Consider the following 20,161-nt stretch of genomic DNA (forward strand, 5'->3'; position numbering starts at 1 on the left):
GTGATGAGTTCGAATGAATGTCCCAGTAGTGAATATCGTAAGGTGTGAGTAGCCCATTTAATGGCCAAACATTCCTTTTCGACTAAGGGGAGCATCTTTTTACTGAGGTACAGGATGGGGTGTTCTACTCCATCTTCCTTTTGGGACAAGACTGCCCCCAGACCAACATCCGAAGCATCTGTGTGAAGGATGAATCCTTTGTTAAAATCTGGTGTAATAAGGGTAGGGGCCTGGCAAAGTCTCTGCCTAATAGCATCAAACGCCCCCTGACATGCTCCTGACCATTTAATTTAATTTGGTGCTCACTTTCTAGTGAGGTTTACTAAGTGGTTGACTGCTGTGGCATAATCGGGGATAAATCTTCGGTAATAACCGACCAACCCCAATAGAGACCTCACCTGGGACTTGGTTTTGGGGATTGCCGCGTTCATCAAAGCCTGGACTTTGGTGTCTACGGGTTTCACCCACCCTTTTCCCATAATAAATCCCAAATATTGAGTCTCTTCTTTGGCAAATGCACATTTACTCAAGTTGGCTGTCAGCTGCGCTACCCTTAGAGTGTAGGATGGCCATGATCCTAGCCAGATGCTCTCGCCAGGTGGAGCTGTAGATAACCACATCGTCAAGATACGCTGCTGCATACTCACGATGTGGGTGTAAAACCTGGTCCATCAGTCTCTGAAAGGCAGGTGGTGCACCATGTAGCCCAAACAGCATGGTTATGAAATGGAACAGATCATTAGGAGTAAAAAATGCAGTTTTCTCTCTGGAACTGCGGGTTAATGGGATATGCCAGTATCCCTTCGTCAGGTCCAAAGTTGAGATGGACCTCGCCATTCCCAGTCTGTTGAGCAGCTCGTCGACCCGAGGCATGGGGTAGCCATCGAACTTGGCAATAGCGTTTACCTTACGGAATCAACGCGGAAGCGGTTGGTGCCGTCCTTTTTGGCCACTATCACAATTGGAATGCACCACTCGCTCCTGGAAGGCTCAATCACCCCAAGTTCGAGCATTGCCCATACCTCTTCATCAACTTTCTGGTAAGGTCTCTCTCGAACCGTGATACCTGGGGGAGTGATAATAGCATATTCAATGAGGTTAGTTTTACTGGGCAAGTGCAACAGGGCGAGGTGCCCTATACATTGTTTTGTTTATTTTATTTTAGAACGGGGTTCCCCTCCACCCGTGTGCAGATTGTTTTGTGTTTGTTTATTTTTATGTCGGCGAAGCGCCGTATGTTATTGTTTTTAGGATTGTTTTGTTTAGCGTGGATGGGAAGCCCCATTCACACCACAATTGATAAACCCGTGCAGATTGTGGCCGAGGGGTAATAGGATGATTACTAATTAGTTAAACCCCTCGGCCATGATATAAAAAGCCTGCAGCTCTCGGCACTCGAGGTGGGTGGTTTAGGAGCTGAGAGAGCGAGAGGAACGAGAGTAAACGAAACTGAAAACGAAACTAAATTATAACATATAACATACAAGATCAGTGAAGGCTACTGCCCAGCCTGACCTGGATTATTTATTGTTTAATTTGTGTTCGTGATTTTGTTCTGTTTAACCTTTTTATTTTCGCTCTGTGAGTGTTTTGTTGTTCAAGGCTTTTATTTATTTTTGTTATTTGTTAATAAAAGCGGTGGCCAGCCGATTCTTTCTTTTGAACTGCAGTGCCTGGTGTCAGTGTTTTCCCGTCCCTGCTTCTGCCGTGACGTCACCACTCAGCCAACCTGTCACAGCAAATAAAAAAAAAACATCCTTGAAATCCTCAATTAACTTGCGCAGTTCTCTTTGCTGATCTGGGAGTAACTGTTCCCCCATCGGAATGTCTCTGGTGCTAGGGGCCTCTATACAAGGTCCTAAATCATCCTCTACCTCGTCTGAGGCTATAAATAAGGGCTCCCTTGCCTGCCAGAACTTCAATAAATTGATGTGATAAATTTCACGTTCATTCCGGCGATTGGGCTGCCGAATTTCATAATTTACCTTTCCTATAATCCGAATCACCTCATATGGCCCCTGAAATTTAGCACACAGTTTCGATTCCAACATGGGAAGGAGCAACGGTACTTTGTCTCCTGGTCAAAAGGTCGGAATTTTTATTGTAATGCTGCTGTTGCCATTGCTGAGCCGATTTGAGATTGTCCTGGGCCAATCGGCCGACCAAATCCAGGCGATCTCTAAGAAGGAGCACATGCTTCACTACGTTTTTGGGCGAGCCTTTATGCTCTTTCCACCCCTCTCTTACTAGATCGAGGATGCCGCAAGGCTGTTGGCTGTACAAGAGCTCGAAGGGGGAGAACCCTGTCGAACTCTGCAAAAAGGAGGTAAGGAAGAAGCGTTACCCAATGTTTTTGCTCTTGAACCATAACTTAAAGCATCTGCTTTAAGTCTGATTAAAATGTTCCCATAACCGTCCGTTTGTAGATGATAAACAGAGGTTCAGATGGGATGTATTTCTAGTATTTTGTATACTTGTTGTAACCCTTGAGACAATAAATTCGTTCCATGATCAGTCAATATGTCTTTGGGGATCCCTACACTCGATATGATTTGCACTGGTTCTTTGGCTGTCGCAGATGCACTAGTTGATCTCAGTGGAATTGTTTCTGGGTATCGCGCTGCATAATCTACCACCACTAATATATGCATATACCCAGAATCAGAAGGTAGCAAAGCACCTATTATGTTCATCGCAATGCGTTTAAAGGGGGTGGAAATGATTGGCAATGGGACCAAAGGGGCACACTCAACCCGATACTACCCAATAAAATCGGGCCAATATGCATTCCCTAGTTTTTATCGACTCCAAGGTGTCCCGAAAAAGGGATATCATGCGCAAGCCTCCTGACCTTGGTCCGATAAGACTGGGGAATCATTAATTGTATTACAGGCTGTCCTGTGAGTTCACCCTATATAATAATTACCCTTTTATAATGAAATGTGGATATAGTAGCCGCCCAGCGGCTTCAACATCCTTACCTTCAATAGACCAGACCTGCCCCCAAGTGTGCACCAGTGTGGGATCGTTTGTTTGGTCCCACACTAGGTCCACGCTTCAGTTCCACATGTCAGGTATGTTGAGAGGGGCTGGAGTAGCCTCTGGCCTGGATGGCCCAGTAACCTCGCCCTCTCGGTCACACTGCGTACCGACCCCCTTTGTTTGGTGTTTGTTACCAGCTGAGCTTTCTCCCACCAGACTCCAACCTTGACTCATTTTTTGCTCCCTCCCATCTTTCGATCCGTCTCTCTTTATTTGTTTTTCTAGAATGAAAAATAACCAAATGATGGGGTGTTTGTTTTGAATATTGTGCAGAGCTAATAGGTTAGGCTGTTGTCCGTTGCTCTCTTCTTTCCTGACTTATTCGCTGCTTGATGTCTAAAGCAGAGTTGCAGTTTTAAGATGTTACGCCTGCTTTTTGTAAAATTCAAATTCACTGAAACAAAGACCAACTTCTCCCTTAATTAGAATTATTAATTTTTGCAACAGCTGACCTTGAGAAGTAGGTGCCTCCATGCTTCCTAGCTCTTTTCCAGGCTCAGGAATTCGGGCGGGGAGGGCCGGTCGCCAACCCCCCCCCCATTTATTTCCAAGCTACACTGTTACAAATTCCTTAACTTTCTTTCTGTCGCTCCCTCCTCCGCCAGCAGAGGGAGAGTTCCTGCTGGTTCCAGCTCCACCGCCCTGGGAGGACTGTGTGTCGCTCCCACCTCCACCAGCAGAGGGAGAGTTCCTGCTGGTTCCACCTCCACCGCCCTGGGAGGACTGTGTGTCGCTCCCACCTCCGCCAGCAGAAGGAGAGTTCCTGCTGGTTCCGCCTCCACCTCCATGGGAGGACGACTTGCCGCTTCCACCTCCACCAGCAGAGGGAGAGTACCTGCTGGTTCCATCTCCATCGCTGCCACCAGCAGAGGGAGCATTCCTGCTGGTTCCACCACCCTGGGAGGACTGTGTGTCGCTCCCACCTCCGCCAGCAGAGGGAGAGTTCCTGCTGGTTCCACCTCCACCGCCCTGGGAGGACTGTGTGTCGCTCCCACCTCCGCCAGCAGAAGGAGAGTTCCTGCTGGTTCCGCCTCCACCTCCATGGGAGGACGACTTGCCGCTTCCACCTCCACCAGCAGAGGGAGAGTACCTGCTGGTTCCATCTCCATCGCTGCCACCAGCAGAGGGAGCATGCCTGCTGGTTCCGCCTCCATCGCCGCCACAAGCAGAGGGAGCATGCCTGCTGGTTCCACCACTGCAGCCAGAAGCGGAGGAGCCCCTGCCGCCTTCGCAGTCAGAAGGGGAGGAGCCCCTGCAGCCAGAAGGGGAGGCGCCTCTGTCACCTTCGCAGCCAGAAGGGGAGGCGCCCCTGCCGCCTTCACAGCCAGAAGGGGAGGAGCCCCTGCCGCCTTCGCCAGGAGCAGAGCAGCAGGAGCTGCCTCTGCTTCCACCACCACCACCCGTGGGAGAGGAGCAGGAGCTGCCTCTCCCTTCAAGACAGGATGGACCGGAACAGGAGGCTGGCGGTCCGCAGCTGCCTTGCACAGGCTGCTAAAAAGAGCAAGGGGGAAAACGGCCGGGTCACCGCGGCTGAGAAGGCGGCCAACCCCAGCACCACCGCTGGTCCTGGCTCCCCTCCTGCAATCGCCTCCTGAGGGTCCGCTGCCGCCGTCGCCTCCTGAGGGACTGCTGCCGCCCTGTCGTGCATCGCCTGGGGATGCCAGTTCACCATCGCCTGGGGATGCCAGCCTCGCACCACTCAGGGATGCCTGTCTTGCACCACCCAGGGATGCCTGCCTCGCACCGCCCAGGGATGCCTGCCTCGCACCGCCCAAGGATGCTTGCTCTGCATCGCCTGGGGCTGCCTGCTGCTCCGCATCGCTTGGGGCTGCCTGCTGCTCCGCATCGCCTGGGGCTGCCTGCTGCTCCGCTCCAGTTATAGGGTACGAGGGAGAAGTGGAGCTCCCACTGCTGCCTCCATGGCCAGGGGCTCCCCTCCCGAGTTCGCCTCCCGAGGGTCCGCTGCTGCCGCCGTTGCCTCCCGAGGGTCCACTGCTGCCGCCGTTGCCTCCCGAGGGTCCACTGCTGCCGCCGTTGCCTCCCGAGGGTCCGCTGCTGCCGCCGTCGCCTCCCGAGGGTCCGCTGCTGCTGCCGTCGCCTGGGGTCGTTGAGGGCCCTGTTTCGCGTGGGGTCGCCGGGGGCTCTGCTTCGCCTGGGGTCGCTACACTGTGGCTGGAGCCCCATGAAGGGGAGCTGCCGGCCATGAAGAAAGGGGGGGAGGTCAGGAGACCAGCTCCCCCAGCCGCATTTTCGTTGCAGGAAGCACTGTGGCCGGAGCCCCATGAAGGGGAGCGGCCGGCCATGAAGAAAGGGGGGGAGGTCAGGAGACCAGCTCCCCCAGCCGCACTTTCGCGGCAGGAGGAACTGTGGTCAGAGCCCCGCAAAGGGGAGCTGCCGGCCACGAAGAAGGAGGGAGAGGTCAGCAGACCAGCTCCCCCAGCCGCACTTTTGTGGCCGGAGATCGTGTGGTCAGAGCCCCACGGAGGGGAGCTGCCACCATGAAGAAGGGGGGGAGGCTGATTAAATGTATTTGTTTATTTTGAGAACGGGGTACCCTCCTCCCCAGTGCAGTGTATGGTATTGTTTTGCATTTGTTTTAGTTGTTGCAGTAATAGTCTTATTATTATTATTATTATTATTATTATTATTATTATTATTATTATTAATAATGCAGATTGTGGCCGAGGGGTAATAGGATAATTACTAACTAGTTAAACCCCTCGGCCACGATATAAAAAGCCTGCAGCTCTCCATGTTCAGGGTGGGTGTATGAGGAGCGAGAGTGGAGAGAGCGAGGAGACAAAAACGAGACTAAAAAGATACAGGATCAGTGAAGGTTACAGCTCAGCCTGACCTGTGTTTCGTATATTTTGTGTTCGTGATTTGTTTTATTTACATTTTTATTTTGCTCTGTGAGCACAGTTTCTTTTTGTTAAAATATTTGATTTATTTTTGCTGAATAAAAACGGCACCGCCTTTAACTGCAGTACTTGCCTGGTGTGTGTTTACCTTCCTTCTTCTGCTGTGACGTCACCGCCCAGCCAGCCTGCCACAGTCCTACAGTACCATACTTCTCAATATCTTTTTCTGTGGTCTTCAGTCTGTTACAATCTAGAGAAGTACAGTCTTCTGTCCCACCATATCAAGAGGCATCACCTTCTCTTCTTGTGCCGTAATCACCTGAAAAACAAAACACAAGCCATCCCATACAAATGTTTGCCATTTTAAGCTCTGCCACTAAAATCTCCATCATCTTTGATAAGCACCCTCTAACAAAATCAATAACTCAAATTGCAGAAGGTGTGGCAAAGTGGTTAACAGTGTGCAGGTGCAGGTAATCAATAATCAGACAAACAACGACAGTCCAGGTGCAATGGTTTAATGGTATAATCCAATGCCTGATGCCAGCAGTAAACGATAACAATGTTAATGAAGCAATACAGCGGCGTGTATTGCTTATTTATAATCCATGGGTTTGCCCCGGAATAATAACAGTCCCGTTTCAGTTCACCCACACGTAACACATACACAAACACAAACACTGGTCCACAGTGTGCGCTCTAGTGCTCCCGGCATTAAAGTGCGCAGATGTTTATATGAGGACAGGATCTCTCTTAGGTACTCTGGTGCTGAGCCATTCAGTGCTTTATAAGTTAATAGTAAGATTTTAAAATCAGTTCTAAAATGTATTGGAAGCCAGTGCAATGAGGCCAACACAGGAGTTATAGGAGCCCGTGTTTTCGTTCTAGTCAGAACCCTTGCTGCTGCATTTTGAACAAGCTGTAAATGTGATAAGACGTGATGTGGAAGTCCAGCAAATAAAGCATTGCAATAATCAAGTCTTACTAATGGGAAGGCTATCCAGAAAGCATTTTATACACACTTACTATACCAACTCTATAATTAACCTTAAATACAATAACTAGATCTACAATGATATGTTTAATTTAAATGGCTGGGATTTAAATATAGAATTAGCAACACCAAAGCAGTTAGACAAATAAATACACTCTCAAATCTCTATTACAGTATATCATTTAGGTAGGCAATTTAGGTAGCATATACAATCATAGGCAACACCAAACCAGTATTAAGTTAGTCTAATTAATATCAGACAACTAGCAACACCAAATATTGAACAAGGGCTCAACTGGGTAGGTCCACAAATCCACCCAAAGTTCACTACTGCACAGATATTTACTTTCCTGTTTAAAGCCCTGTATACAAAATGAGAGAGAGAGAGAGAGAGAGAGAGAGAGAGAGAGAGAGAGAGAGAAATAAAATGAGATGTCAATACTTCACTCTAAAACTTGTGGATGTGTGGCAATCAACTAGCAGTAAACAGTTGTCAGCAAATTTTGTCCTCTGACAAAGCATCAATATCAAGTACTAAGCCAATTCAGACTGGAAACAATTACAGTCAGTCTCCAAACTCTCGATTCGAACAGGGAAGAAACTATCTGGGTCAAATCCGCAGAGCCGCCAGCTGCATGACCAAACCAAACCACTCTGCAAAGTCTCCTCTCTTCCAGTGATTGGACACAGCCGGTTTATGTAGGATAACAATGAAGACAATTTTAAACTATTTTAAACCACTTAATAGTCAATTAGGCAATCGATTAAGAATAACAGTGCAGTGCAGCTGTGCACACCACACACAAGTGCAATCATACAGTATATTACCAACTAAACAAACTAAAATATAAATATGCATTATAAACATTACCAAGATTAAATAGTGAAATTGTGAACAAATACATATTTGTTGAAAACGCCACATACCAGAAACCACACTTGACTACAGTTTGTGTGTTTCCACAGAGCTGTTTAGCAACCCGATAGAGGACCTTATTCACCAAATCCATACTAAACTCTTTTTTTGACTCTGTTTTAGTTCATGTACTGTATGTATGATTGTATTTTCTTGTGTTTCTCCAGAGCTGTTTAGGAAACCCACTCTGACATTCACCCCTGTGAGTCCAGTGTGGGAGGGAGAGGCTGTGACTCTGCAGTGTGGGGTTCAGATAGATAAATGGGGCACCCGGCTCCAGTACCGCTATATCAAAGACAATGGGGATCTGAGAGGAGCTGGATCACAGGATCAGCATTCAATCCCAGCAGCAGAGCTGAGAGACACAGGGAGCTACCAGTGTGAGGTGGAGGCAGCAGGGACGGGGCTGAAGAAAAGGAGTGATTCTGTGAGGCTTTCTCTGAAAGGTGAGTCATTTTAGACTGCAGAGGGGTTAAAGATTTATAATGAAAAAAAATGATGGGTGTCCCTGTGGTTTAGATTTAACATATTCAGATTTTACTTCCTCTTTTATTGCAACCTGGATATGCCATTGTTTTAGTTTAATGCCATTGCTGGTGTGCCCATTGACATTATTAGTTGCTCTTGTAAACAGTGGCTTCTGGTGACCTCTGAGTCAGTGGAGGCACAAGTACAGGGGAGGCACAAGTACAGGAGAGGCACAAGTACAGGGGAGGGGGGGGGGGGATTTTAAAACTTTTCTTCACATAATGTGCAAGGTATCTATTTTTCCCCTTACCCAAAGCATTCTATGGTCATCAGTAATCTCTTGTTCAGTATTATTAGCCTTACAGAATTGAGATTTTTAATGTGATTTCTAACATGATTTCCAGCTTTAACATCACAAATTAACATTGACAGGGAGTCAAAGTAAAAACAGACTCATAAATAAGTTTGGACCCAATGACATCAGTTTTATTATTTTCTGATTTCAGTTTTTACCGTTGTAAAAAATGTAATTAAGTTGATTTAATTGAACTTATGTACACCGCAGGCGCAGCGAACAACACAAAAGTGTAACTCTAGTACAGGCTTCTGTTTCTTCCATTCGCTTTGAGTTACTCTGCTTTTGAGTAAGAGTCTGTTTTTTATTGAATTGTATTGAAAAAATATATTATTAACTTTAAATACGGGCTGTATAAGTTAAAGAAACACTTCATTTTTTCTTTTTCCACTACAACAAAACAAATTATTGTTTTTGGTTTCTCTGTATTTGTCATCAGTTATTACCGTAGAAAAAAAAAAAAAAAATAAAAAAAATACCTACAACAGGGAGCTAACTGACTTACTTGCAACTTTAAATTTCTAAGCCTTTTAGCTGAGTGTTTTCCAGTTGTAAAAGTCCTTGTTGACATTCTGAAAGGCTGTTACTATATTTTCTGGCTGTAACTTTGCTTACAGTGAAAAACACACAGTACTTTGCGTCTCGTCTTAAGTTACCATAGCAACAACCAACAACGTTTTGTTTAGTTTTTTAGCCAAGAGGGGGCGGGAGGATGTGGGTCGGGTAACTCCTCCAATTAAAACCCGTGCTCAGATCACGTGATCTGCCACTGCTAACACTGTGTTTAATGGGAGAAGGAAGGCACTGCTAGTACTTTAAGCACGTGTCTCTCAGCAGCCAGAATTGCTGTCATTTAGGAATATTGAATCTTGAGCTTAGGTTTAATTTTTTTTTTTTTTTTTACATTTTAGCCACTAATGGTATTTAATTTTATTGAAAATGATTATACTATAATGGTATAATATATATATATGTATATATATGTATATATATATATATATATATATATATATATATATAAACACGGCTTGGTACAACATCAACCTTCTGAGTGAAGACAGCAGACCATCTGAAAAATAAATAAATAAATAAAATAAGTGCACCAGCAAGAGTAAACACATAACAATAGATAAGGACCAGCTGAATGAAATAGAAGAAAACAAAGATGGACATTCAAACAGTATAAACCAATTTGGGGCGTGCGGTTCCGATGATATGTACCACTTCTGGGGTGGGTAAAGTTATCACCACCCCAGGCGTGATATATATCATGGGACCCACACGGCCCGTCGTGGTTTATACCTTACATGAATATACATGTGTGTGTGTGTGTGTGTGTGTGTGTGTGTGTGTCTGTGTGTGTATATATATATATATATATATATATATATATATATATATATATATATATATATATACAGTATATAATGTATGTTTATTTGTTAAGTTGAGGAGCTCTGCCTCCCTTGCCTCCTCTAAGAAGCCTCCACTGCTTGTAAATGTTTTGGTAGCTGTGTGAGTCAAAACAGAGATAAAGAAAGAGAGAGAACTGTGTCATCCTGGGGTTACTGCAATAACTTCAGAAATAAATAAAACAAACTGGGATACAACAAAAGCCTGGAACTCTATTGAAAAGCTGTTGGATTGAAAGTTTCTAGGTGGGTCAAATTTTATAATTAAAAAAAAACAGTTGGTGTTGATCTCTCAACTAGTTTCTACTTGATTTAAGTGTTGCTACTGATGCTCTGAAAGGGAAAGGTGCACACTAATTATATAATCTTTATATTTCTCCAGAGCTGCCCCAGCCTACAATCACCCTGGAGCCTCCATTCCTAGAGATATGCACCGGGGAGACAGTCACTCTGAGGTGTGGGGTTGAGGTGGGTTCTGCTGGCTGGAAATATCTCTGGTACAAAGACAGTGAGGACACTCCAGTGCTCCAGACTGCTGGACGCAGTATAACTGGTGACAGCTACACAATCACTGCAGCTGCTGTATCTGACCAGGGCCAGTACTGCTGTCGAGGACAAAGAGGAGATCAGCCACTCTACTCACAGCTCAGTGATAAAGTAATATTAACTGTGTCTGGTGAGTTTACTCAGCGTAATACAGGCTCTTCATAGACAGTTACACTGACCATATGAGTGTTTTCATATTTCAACAGGCAGTTATACATTTTTCTAATGATTTTATTAACCCAGATTGAGAATATGAAGCATTCTGTTTAATTAAAATTAATTCCAATTCCACTATATTGAATTTATCAATGAGTTAATGCTCTTGAGTTAAAGCTTTTTGAATAGGTTGTATTAATGTGCATCCTTCGGTTTACCCAAAGATATATTCAGATCTAACTGAACAGGGTTAGAAACTAATTTAGACATTGGAAAACTATTTGTTTTTAAGGTCTTTAATGTACTGTAATCATCCCTCTACACCTTAATAAAAATCCCTTTCAGCAGGTTAGCCACTGTCCGTCACATGTGCAATATTCCATTCTCTCCAGTCAGGACAGCTGTAGAATAGACTATAGCTAATATGCTATAGAACAAACTAATGCCCACATGTGATGGAGAACAGAATATTAGTCATATGTAATAAGTGATATAATAGATAATGAAATATTGCCTGTATGCGATGTAAGGGATAGCACTAGACAGGGCGTGCGTTGTGTTGCATTAAAATATATCTGTAGATGGGTTAATGCAGCACAACGCACAAGCCCTGGAGTGTGTTATCCTGCTTATAATAACGGACACAATATATATATATATATATATATATATATATATATATATATATATATATATATATATATATATATATATACACACACAGACATGCTCAAATTTGTTGGTACCCTTACAGCTCATTGCAATAATGCTTCATTCCTCCTGAAAAGTGATGAAATTAAAAGCTATTTTATCATGTATACTTGCATGCCTTTGGTATGTCATAGAATACAGCAAAGAAGCTGTGAAAAGAGATGAATTATTGCTTATTCTACAAAGATATTCTAAAATGGCCTGGACACATTTGTTGGTACCCCTTAGAAAAGATAATAAATAATTGGATTATAGTGATATTTCAAACTAATTAGTTTCTTTAAGTATCACACATGTCTCCAATCTTGTAATCAGTCATTCAGCCTATTTAAATGGAGAAAAGTAGTCACTGTGCTGTTTGGTATCATTGTGTGCACCACACTGAACATGGACCAGAGAAAGCAAAGGAGAGAGTTTTCTGAGGAGATCAGAAAGAAAATAATAGACAAGCATGGTAAAGGTAAAGGCTACAAGACCATCTCCAAGCAGCTTGATGTTCCTGTGACAACAGTTGCAAATATTATTAAGAAGTTTAAGGTCCATGGAACTGTAGCCAACCTCCCTGGGCGCGGCCGCAAGAGGAAAATCGACCCCAGATTGAACAGAAGGATAGTGCGAATGGTAGAAAAAGAACCAAGGATAACTGCCAAAGAGATACAAGCTGAACTCCAAGGTGAAGGTACGTCAGTTTCTGATCGCACCATCCGTCGCTTTTTGAGCGAAAGTGGGCTCCATGGAAGAAGACCCAGGAGGACTCCACTTTTGACAGAAAAACATAAAAAAGCCAGACTGGAATTTGCTAAAATGCATATTGACAAGCCACAATCCTTCTGGGAGAATGTCCTTTGGACAGATGAGTCAAAACTGGAGCTTTTTGGCAAGTCACATCAGCTCTATGTTCACAGACGAAAAAATGAAGCTTTCAAAGAAAAGAACACCATACCTACAGTGAAACATGGAGGAAGCTCGGTTATGTTTTGGGGCTGCTTTGCTGCGCCTGGCACAGGGTGCCTTGAATCTGTGCAGGGCACAATGAAATCTCAAGACTATCAACGCATTCTGGAGCGAAACGTACTGCCCAGTGTCAGAAAGCTCTGTCTCAGTCGCAGGTCATGTGTCCTCCAACAGGATAATGACCCAAAACACACAGCTAAAAGCACCCAAGAATGGATAAGAACAAAACATTGGACTATTCTGAAGTGGCCTTCTATGAGTCCTGATCTGAATCCTATCGAACATATATGGAAAGAGCTGAAACTTGCAGTCTGGAGAAGGCACCCATCAAACCTGAGACAGCTGGAGCAGTTTGCTCAGGAAGAGTGGGCCAAACTACCTGTTAACAGGTGCAGAAGTCTCATTGAGAGCTACAGAAAACGTTTGATTGCAGTGATTGCCTCTAAAGGTTGTGCAACAAAATACTAGGTTAGCGGTCCCATCATTTTTGTCCATGCCATTTTCATTTGTTTTCTTATTTACAATATTATGTTGAATAAAAAATCAAAAGCAAAGTCTGATTTCTATTAAATATGGAATAAACAATGGTGGATGCCAATTACTTTTGTCAGTTTCAAGTTATTTCAGAGAAAATTGTGCATTCTTCGTTTTTTGTGGAGGGGTACCAACAAATTTGAGCACGTCTGTATATATGTTTTAAACCAAACACGTTTTTTAATTTTTTCAAAAAATCTAACAATTTTATTATATATCCTTCCACTTTGGAGAACATATACTGCCTCAAACAAGGTTCTATTAACCAGCCGAATTACACACTGAAGAAGTTACACACATAGAATTCTCAAACCAGATCATTTAAATGTTCAAGAGAAACAGTTTTTAAGTCGATTGCCATTTATCTTTGTTTAATCCAATCAATAAAAACACCAGCTGGACAAGCAGCTGTTTTTTGTGTTTGCCTTATTTTTGTTTTCTTTGATTTCATTAAGTTGTTGACTTGTTGATCTTCATGTCTTTTGCTTTTTTTTCAATAGAGGTTTTTCTTCTTGTAATTCTAGCCACTTGTCTACTGTCATGCCTCTGAAAAATCAAATGTTACGAAAGGCATGTCACTAACTTTATAAGACCTCTCACACCAGTGTGTATATTTATTGCAAGTTTAATATGTCGTGTATTGATAATGTATTAATTAAACTGTGCTTACGCAAAAATAAGTTCGTCATGCAGTGTACTATACTGTATATCTGCAGGTTAAAATTCCTCAACAGCCAATCAGCATGCAGCATCCAAACATTCCATTTTAAAAGGAGAATTGATCCCTTCAGGAAGTCTTGCTTGATCTGTAACCTCTCCAGACCTTAGTAATGGAGTAGTTCAGCTGAGATACTCAACTCACTAATCAGAAAAATACATTTTAACATAATCATTTGAGCACAGATACGTATAATGTTTGTGCTCAGAATTATGTCTTTACTTGTGTTGAGAGTGGATCCTCAAGTATTCAGTTTTGTAACTTCTTTCTGTTTTTTTTTTATTTATGGAGTCACACAACAGTGAATTCCTCTTCACTAATAAACAGGACCTCTCAGAAGCTGAAAGCGCAGGTTGCACTTTTCATTTGATGTATAGATTTGGTGAAGTTAGCGAGCCTCTGAAAGGAGACTGCAATCACTCCAGAAATACTACTGGAGAGGAGACTAGATGCTATCTCCTCCTTCAGAATTTAAAAACTCTTTCCCTTCTCTATGACAGGGGAACGTGTCCCCTAATCCTGTCCACTTCTCTTTTTCAGAGGTTCGTCCCAAGGCTGTCCTGACCCTGCATCCTGCCTGGACACAGATATTCACAGGAGAGACAGTCACCCTGAGCTGTGAGGTGGAGGGGGGCTCTGCTGGCTGGAGGTTTAAACAGTACAGAGACGGACATGAAGAGGTATGGTGCAATGATCAATACAACAGGAGAGATGGGGACAGCTGCACAATCAGTACCGCTCAGTATAACCACAGTGGAGTGTACTGGTGTGAGTCTGGACAGGAGCGCAGTAATGCTGTCAACCTAACTATGTCCAGTAAGTCATTTTCATTAAAGTAATATTTAACCACACTGTAGAATAATGCACTCTGGTAGGTTAGATAGGTAGGTAACATGTTTTTTTTTTGTAATTCTCTGCTTATGCATTTAACACATAATGGCTTCCTTTTAGGTTTGCTCTCGGTGTATTAGAAATAAAAAGTTAAATTGCAAATTCTAATAATATAAATACTTGTGCTTCATCCATACTGAAAAACGGTTTAAAATTATCAGAAAAAATGAATATACTGTACCTGCTGTACGTATCTAGATCTGCTGTAATTACTTGTACCCATTCCACCCCCTCACCACTCTCTGCGTATAGCATGTCTATCTCCACTTCATTTTCCTCTGGTCCTGGTTTCTGTACTACGCTTAAAGTATTGGTTAGGGTTAACTATGCCAACGCCTTTTAAGATCTTACAGACCTCAATCAAATGCCCCCTGATTCTTCTTTATTCTAGGCTAAATAAATTCAGTTCCTTCAATCCATATTTGCAGCGTGATCCTAGTCTGGTTCCTCTCTGTTGAATTGGCAGGGAAGGGGTTAAATTCCTCCCTGCCAGAACACATGTGGGAATGTGGCTGTAGCCGTAAATTGAATAAATGATGATTAGTCAGTCACGGGTGCGTGGGTGAAAGTGGCCAATGATCATTTTGACTGAAACTCCTGGGGCAAATTCCTCCTTGGTTTGCTTGAAGGAGTTGTACACAACAAGCTTCAATATGAAAGCTGAAAGTTAATTTTAACAAAGAACAACAAGTTTTTAATGAAAAAGCATTTCTAAAGTAAAAACGGGATTGTGTTATTGTGCAATTATTACCAGTGCTTAAGCAGTAACATTTTATTTAGAGTTGTTGTTGAACTTAAACCCGTTCATGGCTTTGCAGCAACACGAACCTACTAATATCCTTATTTAAAAAATAAATAAATACATAAATAACCGTCTGAATAGAATTTAATTAATAGAGAATAAAACAAACTAAACCAACAATTACCTAGCCTATATTTAATTAATCATTTTTTGTAGCATCCAAACTGCCCATCTTCTGTTGCAGTCACACTGCTGTGAACGTTAGCTGTTGTAAGTAGTGCAGAGCGGACTATGGTGGGTCAAACCAATGTTCGTGTACGGTGAGTTTTATTGTGGGTCTCTATTTACTTATTAATTAATTTATTTATTTTTAATGTTGGACTCATGCCGTCTTATGAATGACTTTGCTTTTTTACATTTTAAATCATTTATAAGCAAAACCATAACATAGAATAATAGTGTGTTTACACAGAGCAAAAAAAGTCGAGGTGACAAATAGGTGTCTATGGTCTCAATCAAGTTACAGTTCAACAGGAGCAAAATATACTAAAAGGTCACAAGTCATCAAGTACGTGCAGAAACATTACCGTCCTCCCCCCCATATTTTGGGGTTTTTCTACACGAATCATAGGAATGGAGGCCATTTTGATGGAATTCCGTCTACAGAAGGAGCACTTTCACTGATGCAGGTGTAAAAATCGGTAATCACAGATAAGGTTAGAATTAATTAATCAATCAATCAATCAATCCATTTTATTTTTATATAGCGCCTTTCACGACAGGTCGCCACAAAGCGCTTTACAAGGATAGAAACAATACCTATTACAACAACAACAACAAGCAGTAAAAAAGGAACAGAATAAAAACAAAACAGTAAAATATGAAAAAAATAAATAAAAAAAAAAAAGTTAGGATATATAAGGGTAAAAAAGTTAAGATATATAAGCTATATTATAAAATGGGTATTTTAAATACTCTATCCTGATTGGTCAAAACAGGTCAAATGGGGGTGTTGATATTACAGCATATCACCCTGGGTCGGCACTTTTCTTCAAAAACGGGCAAATCACTGGCAGATATCCATACGCCACTAGACATATTGGAATTTATCGCAATAAACATGACCGACGAGATTTATGTAAATGTTGAACTTTTGGGTAACTGAAGTGTACATGAGATATTGAATGAATCTGAATCGGACACCAATGATTAATTAAAGCAGTGAAAAAAAGCAAAAGTATTAAGTGTTCAAATAAATTCAAAACTCGTCATTCTGATCGCTCTGTTCCTTCTCCCTGAACTACGGCGTTTCCCTATCCCATTTTGAAAATAAATAGTTTTAAAAATATCTCTTAAACTTTCACAAAAGATTTGGGTCCCTCTTAAAAGAGACTTTGGGGTTAAAGATGTTTTGTTGCCGCTGCTCCCGGTCTGTCCATTCTTCAGTATTATTTATTTATTTATTTATTTATTTATTTATTTATTTATTTCTTAGCAGACGCCCTTATCCAGGGTGACTTACAATTGTTACAAGATATCACATTATTTTTTTACATATGAACTACCCACCCCCTGTGCAGCTGTGTGATCTGATTCATCTCGACAATTCCTGTAATACCTTTTAAATGTGTCCAGGTACAATGGTATCATGTCTTCTGCTGTGCCCTGCATTGTTTTAAATTGTTTCTTAACACTGGCCGGGTATTCCATGCAAATAATGTCTTTCTCGCCACTGTGAAGCTGTAGCACAAATCTGGTATGGATGCCTCCTGTTACTACCCCAGATAACAAAGGATGATTTAAAAAAAAAAAACACGCACTCTCACCTGATACTATTGCAGGTCTTGTGAGGAAGGGTCTGTGTGATTTAAAGGCAGACTCATTTGTGCTGTGTCATGATGAAAATGGACAGTAATATTTTACTTTAAAATGTAATGAATAAACCAAGAATTACAAGAAGTGTAACGAATCAAAACTGCACTTTCAATGGCAATGTTCAATTCAACAGCTGAAATTATTTTTTAATTAATGCATTTTTGGTTTCTTTATGTTCTAATTGACTATTTTTTCTAAGGTCAGGCAGAGGTGGAAGGATATTTAAGAAAAATGACTTTTTTGTTAATTAAAACTTGTTTTTACGTTTTTTGGGGTTTTTTTTGTAATGTAGGTTGATCCATTTAATAAGCGCAATAAGGCACTTCAGGGTGTGGGATATACTCTAATATCCACACTCCCCGGGTGCGTTATAAGTCACGAGTATATCCCACACCCTGTCGTGCCTTATTGCTTACTTATAAAAATGTGTTTTAATCTAGTTTTAAAAAGAGCAACAGCAAATGTGGAGACAGGAGAATATCAGCTCATGTAGATGAGAATGCCAAACTATAAAAATGTTTTTTTAGGCTAGATTTGACAGCATCGGCTGAAGGGGCTTCTCTAATTGTGATAGGCAATTTGTTCCATAATTTAAGTGCCATATAACTAAAAGATCTACTACCCGAGGTTTTGTTTCTGAATAGGTACAGACAGTAACCCAGCATCCAGTGATCAGAGCGGGCGATTAGGGACATAGGGTTTCATAAGAAAGTTTACAAACGAGAGGAGGCCCCATTCAGCCCATCTTGCTAGTTTGGTTGTTAGTAGCTTATTGATCCCAGAATCTCATCAAGCAGCTTCTTGAAGGATCCCAGGGCGTCAGCTTCAACAACATTACTGGGGAGTTGGTTCCAGACCTTCACAATTCTCCGTGTAAAAAAGTGCCTCCTATTCGGTATGGAGGAGCAAGACCATTTAAAGCCTTATAAGTTAACAGCAACACCGTAAAATCTATTCTAAAACTAACAGGGAGCCAATGCAAGGATGCCAGCACGGGGGTGATATGCTCTCACCTCTTGACCAGAGTTAAAATTCTAGCAGCAGCATTTTGTACAAGTTGGAGGTGAGAAATCATGTTGTGGCTAGTCCCAATAAAAAGACCATTGTAATAATCAACCCTAGAGGATATAAAAGCATGCATTAATCTCTCTGCATCCTGCCTAGAGAGAATAACTCTGTCTTGCAATATTTCTTAAATGAAAAAACATTTTTGTAACATTTGTAATGAGTGCTTCGAAAGAGAGGTCAGCAGTGTGGAGTAGTGGTTAGGGCTCTGGACTCTTGACCAGAGGGTTGTGGGTTCAATCCCCAGTGGGGGACACTGCTGTTGTACCTTTGAGCAAGGTACTTTACCTAGATTGCTTCAGTAAAAACCCAACTCTATAAATGGGTAATTGTATGTAAAAATGATGTGATATCTGTATAATGTGAAATAATGTGATTTCTTGTAACAATTGTAAGTCGCCCTGGATAAGGGTGTCTGCTAAGAAATAAATAATAATATAAACGCATGCCCTAATCTCTCTGCATCCTGCCTAGAGAGAATAACTCAGTCTTGCAATGTTTCTTAAATGAAAATTTTTGTAACATTTTTAATGAGTGCTTCGAAAGAGAGGTCTATATCAAATATAATACCTAAGTTTTTTACATCTGCCCTAAAATCTGTACAGTCCATCAAATAAAACAAACCAAATGTGTATTTTTATTAGGTCCCAGTATCATGACTTCTGTTTTGTCTGAATTTAACATTAAAAAGTTATTAAAACATCCGGTTCTTGATGTCAGCAAGACAGGTATTCAAAATGTTAGCAGCAGATACACACAGCCCTGTCTGAGGGACAAGTAAAACTGAGTATCATCAGCAGAACAGTGGAAATTAACTTCATGTCTACGAATAAGGTCACCCAAGAGAAAATGAGAGTGAAAGAGAGAAAGTGGATGAGGAGGGAGAGATGGTGAGAGTGTAGTGGTGGTGATGCAGGTGTGTTTGTGTAAAACTGTCAGTTCCCTCCAGTCAGTGGTCAATCCTGACCCGTCTCTCAGCCCTACTGATCTGAACTCTTTCTGTCTTTTCAGATCAATGGGTGATCCTGCAGACTCCTCAATCCTGACCTGTCTTTCAGCCCTGTTGATCTGAACTCTTTCTGTCTTTTCAGATACATGGGTGATTCTGCAGACGCCCCCCCAGCCTGTGATTGAGGGAGACTCTCTGACTCTAAGGTGTCGTGTCCGCACAAATTATACATTTTCTAGGATTGTCTTTTTTAAAGATAATGAAGAGATTCAGTCCCCGAATAACACAGAGCTGAGTGTGGATCGTGTTTCAAAGAGTGACGAGGGGTCCTACAAGTGCAGTGCGATGTGGAACTCCTCCACTTACTCTGGTGACTCTGCAGAGGTGCGGGTGTCAGTGAGAGGTAGGTTCACTCGAACATCACCCTCTTCTCTGTCTGTAATGTCTCTCTGCTACATTAATATTGGAGTCCAGGTCAACTGTATTAGTGTATTACTAATTTAAGGTGCTAAAGTAACAGGGCCCCTATCAAGGGCAGAGCTTTCTGATATTGTGTTCTGCCAAGATGTCTTGAATTTGTACAAATCCACAGGAGGCCATACCAGATATAGCAATAAAGAGGCTCTGGATGGATATCAATTATTAAAGTAAATGTTGGTAGGTATGAAAGTTCACTCATGTTTTGCTTGCCTTTGTTTTGTGGTCTTTTCACCCTCTCTTGGCTGTACTGTTTAGTTTCTTTTTGCCCATTTGAACATCTTACTGCAGGTATTTTTGTTTGTTTGTTTTTTATCAGAAGTTGTCCCCTGAAGAAACTTTGTTTTCCTCAGAGAGGAGCACGTTCTGAGCAGACTAGAGTCCGGTGCTGAGCTCTGCAAGACCACAAGCAGTCTGACAAAACAATACAAGCACTGCTAAATCACAGTGCAGAATCATTTGTTTCAAGTTTTATTTTATAAATAATGGTATCGT

The 20,161-nt window shown here is 42.0% G+C and overlaps 1 protein-coding gene across 1 annotated transcript in view; it reads left to right on the top strand.

The window, feature by feature from the left end:
* Positions 1–20,161, top strand: part of LOC131725009 (Fc receptor-like protein 3) — a 141,893-nt gene that overhangs the window by 117,166 nt on the left and 4,566 nt on the right. Inside the window, exons 6-8 of the mRNA XM_059018308.1 lie at positions 10,431–10,724; positions 14,208–14,483; positions 19,332–19,592. Coding sequence (XP_058874291.1) covers positions 10,431–10,724; positions 14,208–14,483; positions 19,332–19,592 — 831 coding nt within the window. The remainder of the gene's footprint in view (positions 1–10,430; positions 10,725–14,207; positions 14,484–19,331; positions 19,593–20,161) is intronic.

Source organism: Acipenser ruthenus, chromosome 59 (assembly GCF_902713425.1).
Source record: "Acipenser ruthenus chromosome 59, fAciRut3.2 maternal haplotype, whole genome shotgun sequence".
NCBI lineage: Eukaryota > Metazoa > Chordata > Actinopteri > Acipenseriformes > Acipenseridae > Acipenser > Acipenser ruthenus.